The sequence below is a fragment of the Chenopodium quinoa genome, unplaced genomic scaffold (assembly GCF_001683475.1).
Source record: "Chenopodium quinoa cultivar QQ74 unplaced genomic scaffold, ASM168347v1, whole genome shotgun sequence".
NCBI classification, from domain to species: Eukaryota; Viridiplantae; Streptophyta; class Magnoliopsida; order Caryophyllales; family Amaranthaceae; genus Chenopodium; species Chenopodium quinoa.
Genome location: NW_018743389.1, coordinates 4,649,715 through 4,659,394, shown reverse-complemented (window position 1 = coordinate 4,659,394; position 9,680 = coordinate 4,649,715). Strand labels below are relative to the sequence as shown.

At 34.8% G+C, this 9,680-nt stretch overlaps 1 protein-coding gene across 1 annotated transcript; it reads right to left on the bottom strand.

The window, feature by feature from the left end:
* Positions 1-1,162: 1,162 nt before the first annotated feature.
* Positions 1,163-2,020, bottom strand: LOC110738511. The gene is made up of 3 exons (XM_021918923.1): positions 1,729-2,020; positions 1,526-1,662; positions 1,163-1,444 (listed from the first exon to the last, which is right to left on the bottom strand). Exons 1-3 carry the CDS (start codon positions 2,018-2,020, stop codon positions 1,163-1,165), a joined length of 711 nt encoding a protein of 236 aa, XP_021774615.1.
* Positions 2,021-9,680: the final 7,660 nt, after the last annotated feature.

Genomic DNA, 9,680 nt, shown 5'->3' with positions numbered 1-9,680 from the left:
TACTTGCATAATAAACAGCATGCAAAACTTTGTCCTTTCGTTGTCCTAGCACGACTCCTACTGCAAAATCACTGGCATCACACATAATCTCGAAAGGGAGATCCCAATCGGGAGCACATATGATAGGTGCCGAAATCAAAGCTTGCTTAATCCTGTTAAAAGCCTCAAGACACTCGTCAGTAAAATCAAATGGGGCATCCTTGAGTAATAGCTGAGTTAGTGGTTTAGCAATTTTAGAAAAATCTTTGATAAAGCGACGATAAAACCCCGCATGACCTAAGAAACTCCTAACCCCCTTAACATTAACCGATGGAGGTAATTGCTCAATCAGAGAAACTTTAGCTTTATCTACTTGTATACCCTTATCAGATACAATATGACCTAGGACCACACCTTATGTCACCATGAAGTGACACTTTTTCCAATTTAAGACCAAATTGCATTATTCACATCTTTTCAAAATTTTAGTGAGATTAGCTAAACATGCATCAAATGAAATATCCTACACACTAAAATCATCCATAAAGACTTCCATGATAGATTCTATGAATTCAGAAGAAATGTTCATCATACAACGTTGAAAAGTAGCAGGGGCATTACATAAACCAAAGGGCACCCTACGATATGCAAAAGTACCATAAGGGCATGTAAATTTTGTTTTTTGTTGATCCTCAGGGTGAATTGGAATTTGGAAAAATCCCGAGTACCCATCCAGATAACAGAATAACTTATAATTAGCTAACCTTTCCAACCTTTGATCAATCAAAGGGAGAGAGAAGTGATCTTTTTTAGTGGCAATATTTAGTCTACGATAATTAATGCACATACGACACCCTGTTACAGTTCTAGTGGGAATTAATTTATTTTTATCATTCTTAATCACAGTTACCCAACCCTTCTTAGGAACTACCTGTACGGGACTCACCCACTTTGAGTCAGAAATTGGACAGATAATACCTGCATCACATAATTTCATAACCTCTTTCTTGACTACTTCTTGCATGTGAGGATTCAATCTCCTCAGGGGTTGAATACATGGCTAGTGATTGTCCTCTAAGTGTATCCTGTGCATACAAAAGTCAGGGCTAATACCCTTGAGATCATCAATATTGTACCCAATTTCCCTTTTGTGGGTTCGAAGAACCTCTAGAAGTTAGGAAGTTTAGGGGTCATCAAGTGCAGTACTAATGATCATGGGGTGTAATTCCTGTTCATCTAAAAATGCATATTTCAAATGAGAAGGGAGAGGTTTTAGTTCAGGTTTCTTAACCTCTGCATGTTTCGATTCCTGAACTAATTTTACTACCTTCTTGCTCTCCTTAGGGTCAAGTTGTTCAAGTGCGAGAGCTTTCTCAATAGCATCAACCTCACTGCTCCAAATACCAACATCACCTGCAGTAAAATCACCACAAAGCACTTCCTCCAAAGGATCCCTTGCAAGGACCTATGGTAAGCTATCATTGCAAATAACATCAATCACATCAATACTATAACAGTTTTCCTCTAACATAGGACCTTTCAACACCCTCCCTAAATTAAATGTAATATTATCATCCCCAACAGAGAGAGTGAGTTTTCCATTTTTGACATCAATAATAGCTCCTGTAGTGTGGAGGAAAGGTCTACCTAATATTATTGGAATTTGTGTATCCTCAGCCATGTCTAAAACAACAAAATCAACAAGGATAAAAAATTTATCAACTCTAACAGGAACATCCTCTAAAATACCTAAGGGGTATTTAACATAACGGTCTGCCATTTGCAAAGTAATGTTAGTAACTTTTAAATCACCCATATTAAGCCTTGAACACACAAACGATGGCATTACACTAACAATAGCACCCAAATCACATAATGCTTTATCAATGAAGACATTTCCAATATGACAAGGTATAGAAAAACTACCAGGATCCTTTAATTTTGGTGGAGATTTATTTTGCAACGAAGCTCTATATTCCTCTGTAAAAGCTACAGTCTCTACCTTATTAAAGGCTCTCTTCCTTGTCAATATATCTTTCATCAATTTAGCATATGTAGGTACTTGTATAATTAATTTCGTGAAAGGAACTGTTACCTACAAATTCTTAACAACCTCCAAGAACTTACCAAATTGCTTATTGATATGTTCATTTTATATAGTGATTTACCCCCGTCCCTTGGTCATTTTTAGGAGTATTATTGGCTCTTTAGAGTTCCTTTTATTACTAATATGCGTTTTCTAGTGTTTTCGTAGTTTTGGTACTGTTTTATAGGAAATTGCAGATTTGGAGCATTTTCCCGGACTTATGATAAGCCACTACGAGCATTGGAGAATTATGATCGTATTTCATAGCCCAAAACCGGTTGGAGTCATCAAATCGGTGATTAAGGGCCCGGCATAGAAGAGATCGAGGTAATGGACCAAGTATTCAAGACCCAAGAGGAAATTCGGATTTAGGCCAAGAGAAATAGCCCAAAAGTAAAGGTCCATGTTTGCCCGAGAGCTCGCCCGGGCGAGACGTATAGAAGAAAAAGAAGCCTTCGCCCTGACGCCCGCCCGACCAGGCGCGAGTGAAGACTAAAGCTCAAAAAAGGCGGGCCCGGCCGGGCGAAGCTCTGCCCGACTGGGCGCGTGTTTCTGAAGAGTTTAATGATTTAATTTATTTTATCTTTTTAAGCCTAAGTATAAATACGTTTTGTTTTAGGAAGGTAAGTACGTTTTTACACTCTTTACTTAATTTCCGGATTTAGTTTAAGCTTTTGTTAATACTCTTACTTTCTCTCTCTACACTCTTGAGATTTATACAATTCATCATTTCCGTTTATTTTGGTAACGATTTCTTCCCTTTTATTTTCAGTAATTTTATTGCTTAGATTAATTATGTCTTGCTTAATTGTTTTGATTAGTTTAGATTTAATTATGTGTGAGTAGTTTAAATTTAGGAGGACCACTAACCCCACAATGTACATGAAGTACACCCGTATCATCCTCATGTCTTCTTCGAGGTGAAGACATGCTGATCTTCTTGGTTATTTTGGAATATGGTGGCCGAATTAATGTTGGTTTTGCTTGGTTTTTTTCGGGTAAGAAGGAAGATAGAAGGAGATAAGAAACAAGTGGTGAGTGAAAATTTGGATAAGGGTAATCTCCTTTTTTTATAGTAAAAAGTGTGTATATTATACCGTATTTTTATATGTATATGTAATACCATTGTATAGTATAAAAGTACGACATTTTGTCTCATCAGGAAAATGTGTCACTTTTTTTATGGAGCTATAAATAAGCATTGTTCAACCTAAACCTGGGCACCGTGCCAGACCGTGCCGCCGCAGGCCGTGCCTGGCGGGCCACGGGCTGGTTCGTGCCGTGCCGGTCGTGCCGGCGGGCCCAGGATTTCGTGTCGTGCCGTGCCGACCATTTTCACAGGCCAGCCCATGGCACGGCACGACCCTCGTGAATGGCGGGCTCGTGCCGTGCCGGCCACGTGCCGGCCTGCGGGCTGGCAACGGGCTGGTGCAGTTTTCAAATAATTTTTTTTTTTTTTTTTTATATGACAACATTATAAATTAATAAGTTTATAATGTATATAAGTTATAAAATTATAATTATAAGTTTTATAAGGTTATAACTTATAAGTTTATAACTTATAAGGTTATAACTTATAAGTTTATAACTTATAAGTTATAAGTTATTAAGTTATGAATTTTATAATTATAAGTTGAATATTTATGTTTTATAATCTGTATATTCAATATTTATATTTATATATTTACTTTATACTATTACTTTAAAATTTAATGTTTATGATTTATTAGTAATTGGTATAATTTTATTATTTTTTAATATGAATTTACAAATTGTAACAAAACGGGGAAAAAAGGCAAATTGGACTTTGGATGTGAATAATGCGTACTTTATATTATTATTACTTGAGTTGAGAAAATTGTACAATGATAACAATGATAAAAATCATACAATGATGATATAAAACAAAAATTGGAAAATGATAAAATTGATATTTTTAAAATCGTACAATATACAATAATTGTCTATTCTTCTTCTCCTTCTTCTTGCTCGTCTTCGTCTTCGTCTTCGCCTTCGCCTTCAAGGTCATCGGCTAGTTGCATAGATTGGGAACTAGCCGAACCCGAACCGGAAGCGGAGGTTCCTTCTTCGTTGTCGTTGTGGTCGTAAGAACGGTCTTGTGAGCGATTTTCCGCATCCAACCAATCTTTGAAACACACGCACATTTCTAGTGTTTCGGGTTTTAGACTTGTTCTTATATCGTCTAAAACCCTTCCGGATGCGCTGAAAGCTTGTTCGGAGGCGACGGAGGAAACTTGGATAGCAAGAATGTCTCGTGCCATTGCCGCCAAAGTTGGATGCTTCGAGTTTTGTTGTTTCCACCATGCAAGGAGGTCGAGGCTGTTTATCTCATCGTCGTCCATGCCTTTGGTGAAGTCGTAACTCAGGTACATCTGCAACTCCGAGACGTCGCTTTGCGTTCTCCTGATTGATGAATCACCTGAAAACCTTGAAATCAAGTTAGTAGGTTGTGAAAATAAATGTTTGGCCTTCTTACTTACGTTTTTGGATGGTTGGGAAGGCCCTGAGCGAGGAACGGTGCCATATTTGGCTTCATAGACTCTATATAAAGCAAAAAACTGATCCTTCACATTAGTCTTATAGTTTTCTACATCATCGTCAAGAAACATGCATTGAAAGTAAATGTCAACTAACATAAATGTGTTTTCATACTTTTGCCTAGGATCTAATATGGAAGCAAAAATATAAATCAAAGGAGTCTCACTATAATATTTACGCCACTTTTTTTCCATTGCTGGAAGATACTGATCATAATCACTTTGATGGCGATGATCAGCGAAAAGTTGGGCGAGTAAGCATGCATTAGAAAGAAAGTTTTGAGCACAAGGATTGTAAACAGTAGAAAAACAATACGTCATGTTATATAATAACTGTAAAAATTGCATATATCTTTCACAGTTATTCCAATCATCATCATACAAAGCATTTTGTGGAAATTTTTGGTTGTAAAATAATGTTAACGGGCCCTTGTACTCAATTGCCTTTGTTAACATGTCATAGGTGGAATTCCACCTAGTTGGGCAATCGGTTCTAATTTTTATTACCCTTATCTTTTGTTGTTTTAGAAAACTCTTCCATTCTTGGTATCTAATGTTAGAGCTATTAATAGACATAATAGCATCTCTGATTTTGTTGTAGTATGGGCCAATTGCCCGAACTCCATCCTGTACACATAAGTTAAGTACATGGCAAACACATCTAGTATGAAGAGCTTCACCGTCTAATAGTACATCGGTTAAGTTTTGTTTGATAAGATTAGCTGTGTATGTCATAGAGGTTGCATTATCAAAAGTCATAGACATCATTTTATCTCGAAGGTTGTATTCGTCTATTGCTTGCATTAAATGGTGAGCAATGTTAATGCCGGTGTGTGGGTATTCCAGCATTTTGAAATGTATTATTCTTTTTTGTAACATCCATTGATCATCTACCCAATGGCAAGTCACACATAAATAGTGATATTTATAACCACTATCCCAAGAATCGGCTGTTAAAGATACTCTACACTTAAGGTTACTCAATTCGGCTTGTAACCGGACTTTGTACTCTAGGAAATTTTTCATTGCGGCAGAACGAACGGATTTCCTAGAGATTCTTTTATGTTGGGGTTGTAGTGCTTTGTTAATGTAGGTGTTGAATGCGTCACTTTCCGAGAAAAGAAAAGGTTGTTCGGCGTGTACTATCATTTTTCCTAGTTCATCCCTATCCCTCTCATAGTTGTATGTAAAGCCGTATGGATGGAATTGGGAAATTTTGGGCTGGGTTGGATCACTAGCTGGTTTTGCACAAGCTTTCATGTGTCTAGATAAGTGTCCCGTTCCGTTTTTGGTAACTTCCGTGAATACACTATTACATGTTTTACATTTTGCCCATTGTTCACCATCTTTACTTAGGACAAAATAACGCCATACCTCACTCCTTCGGTTTTTCAAAAGTAGCATCTCAGTTTCGGTTAACCATTCATGATGTGTGTGATGGTTAGTAGTGGGACTAGTGGGAGTGGCAGTAGAAAGGGTAGAACCGGAGGGAATTCGGGTACTTTCTTGGCTACCTTGGCTAGAACAATAGTTTTGTTGATCACCGATATAATTAGGTGGAAATTGGTATGGTGGTAGTGGAAATTGGTTTAGTGGTGGTGCTGGAAATCCCGACGTATTATATGGCTCATAGCCCGGGGGGAAGTAAATGGGGTCATTGGTTTGACTCGTAATTTGGGGGCTCGTTGTATTTGGTGGTTCCCTAGAACTACTACTACGGATAAGTCGGCCTTTCCCCCTAGACCTAGATGATGGGTTGTTCGATGCCATAATTAACAATTAATTTTTTAATAAAAAGTGGTTGACTATAATAATAATAATTAATAACAACAATTTTAACAATAAAAATATCAATAATATTAATTAATAACAACAACTATAACAATAACAATAACAACAAAAATAAATAATAACAGCAATTGTAACAATAATAATAATTAATAACAACAATTATAACAACAACAATAACAATTAACAACAATAATAATTAAACAAGATTATTCTAATAATAACAATAAAACAATAATAAATTTAAGATTAGTTTAGATCTTACAACCGTGCTTCAACGCTCCACTAATTACGATTACGAACTTTTTAATTTTTTCCGATATTAGGAAAATAATTAGAGAATTTAAGAGAATAATTAGAGAATTTAAGAAAATAAGGATTATTAGAGATTTAGAGAATATAAGAGATAAGAAGAAGAGATTGTGATTTTGTGATTTGGGAATGAAATGGAGGTGAGTATTTATAGAATTTTTGGGGAGCAAATTGGCAAAAAACTAGCCGTTTTTTAGCCGTTTTTTTGGCTTATTAAGGAGATAGAATAAACGGTAACATTACCGTTGGCCCGCGGGCCGTGCCTACGGGCCGGCACAACGGGCCAGCACGGCGGGCCATGGCCGTGCTCGTGCCGGGCCGTGCCTGGGAATTCTCAACCCTGTCCGTGGCACGGCCCGTGGCACGGGAGTTGAACTTCGTGCCGTGCCGTGCTTGAATTCGGGCCGTGCCGGGCGGCACGCGGGCCAACCCGGCCCGTACCCAGGTTTAGTTCAACCCTTTAAAGTATGTAAGTGTATTAGTATTTTCATTTAGAGTGTAAGAGTACTTTTTTTTTTATCTAGTAATTTTTACGACTTGTGCACAATACTCAAATAAAGTAAACTATTTCAGAGACTAATGCCCAACAAAGGTAGGGAAATGACAAACATTCCCTTTTTCCTACAATAAAGTTTGCCACACCTAAAAAGGTAGTAAACATTATAGTGCTAAAATAGCCTCCTTAGATGTACACTTTTTACCACTATGAGCCGCAGACTAAAATAAAACTACCCTTTTTTTATCCCACAGGTAATATTATATCCGATAATTTTCAATTCAGACCAATTGTGTAAAAAAAACCAAGAAAAAAAAAACTGACGATAAGCGAAACAACAGAGTAAATGGGGATATTGATGAAGCATTGTACATATACCACACATTTCCTTCCTTACGCCACTATTGCTCCAATCATTGTAAGTCAGCTAGAATTGAGGATCTTGCCTTTTTGTTTATTCCTTTTGTACTTCATGGTGGACTATAAGTACTGTGGCACTTCTTATCTTTCAATTTGTTACGATCATCAGTGATAGCGAGCTTTTTATTTTGTCAGAATGAGTTGCGAAGTCGGTAAGTTTTATTTGTACCATGCATTTTATTAATACAACCCTAATAAATGTAAATTTGTGTTTTAGTAGAGTAAGATAGGATAAAGGTTTACACTTTTAAGGTTGTCCGATTAAGGCAATAATTTTTTACCCTTGATCACGTCAACTTTATGTTATATGACTTTACATAGTATACTTTACCCGTGACCACGTCAACTTTATGTTGTATGACTTTACATAGTATATATATATATATATATATATATATATATATATATATATATATATATATATATATATATTTTATACCTCACCTTTGTTGTAAAGAGTCATTTTTTTTTCATTGTTTGTAATACTTGTGCTTATAAGATTGTGTCATATGATTAGATGTCCTTTTGTAAATTTATATGTACTGTCTAATAAGGGCAAAAGTTAATTTCTTATGAACACATAAGCTCTGAAAATATTTTGTCTGACCTACTAGTATTGTAACCTTATGTCATTGAGTAAATTTCAGAGCTGATATCTTAGGGAGATGTTTATTTTATAAGTATTGTTTCATTACCTTGGTGAGTGTAATGAATTATGTGGTTCATGAATAATCACTTAACTGGTTTAGGTTCTCTGTCATATGTATACCACATGAGTATTTTTGAGTTTTGACATGACTTGGTTATATATTTTTCTTTTTGTAATACCATGTCATTTTAGAACCTTTTACTATATGATTATTAGAGTCTAATCTAGTTATGGTTTTCTTTATTTAACAGTTTAAGTTTCTTAAAACAGATAAATTAGTTTGTTACATATAAAACAAAAGAATTTAATAAAAAGATTTTCATTATTACCAAAATCTAGATATTTACAATTTAAACCCTTCAATTATTTTTATTTATTTATTTTTATTTACAAATTAACCATTTTATTTTCCTATAAATACCCCCCTAATTTTCTCATTTCAACACACCAAAAAATCCTACTAAATCTCTAAAAAATTTCTCTAAAAAATCCTTTGCTAATCTCTTGCTTTAGTTAAAATCTCTCTAATTTAGCTTTATTAGCTTATAAAAAAGCATCTATATAAACTAATATTTCTATTTTTATTTAAGTATTGTTATTATGTTTAAATCCTATAAAAAACCACTAAAAATATTTTTATTTTAAGTTCAAGTATTATTGTTATTTCTTATCTTTGTTTAAACAAAAAAAAGAGTTTTGATTGCTATTCCTAGTCTATATTAAAAACAAAAAGAAAAAGTTTATTGCTCAAGATTTAACTTTATTTTTAAAGAATTAATTCAAGTTTATTTTCTTTAATTAAAAATCCAAAAAAAAAATGGTTCACAAGCTTTATTTTCACTAGTTTTTCTTAATGTCTCAAAAATTCCCAATAAATATCACTTAGCCTTCTTTTGATTCACTTTAATTAAGGAGATCTCATCCTTTAATCTTAGTAAGCCAAAGGTGTTATATAAAAATAGCTACATCTAGCTCAAGGTATTATTCTTCTTCTTCCTTTCTTAATTTCCTTAATTATTATTATTATTTTAACTAATGTGTTTGTTTTCATGTGATGTTACCAATAGGAGTGATGACGATATTAGGTGCTAAATTAGTCCTAAATCTTTCATTACTCCATATTAGAAAACCAATCCTACTGGTGAGGTGATAGTATATCGGAAAAAAGGGGGTTTAGTTGCATTTGCATTTCAACTTTGTTTCATGTATTAAAATATAAAGTGTTAATGCAACCATGTGTCAGTCTAAAATATATAGTAAGAATAATTTCTTTCTTAAGGTGAGTTTAAAGATCTAAGGAAGTAAGAGTTTATGTAAAGATTGTTCAGGGATAAAGAGCAACCTACTACGTCCTAAAGATCTCCAATGTAACACATCTTACGTCCTGAATCA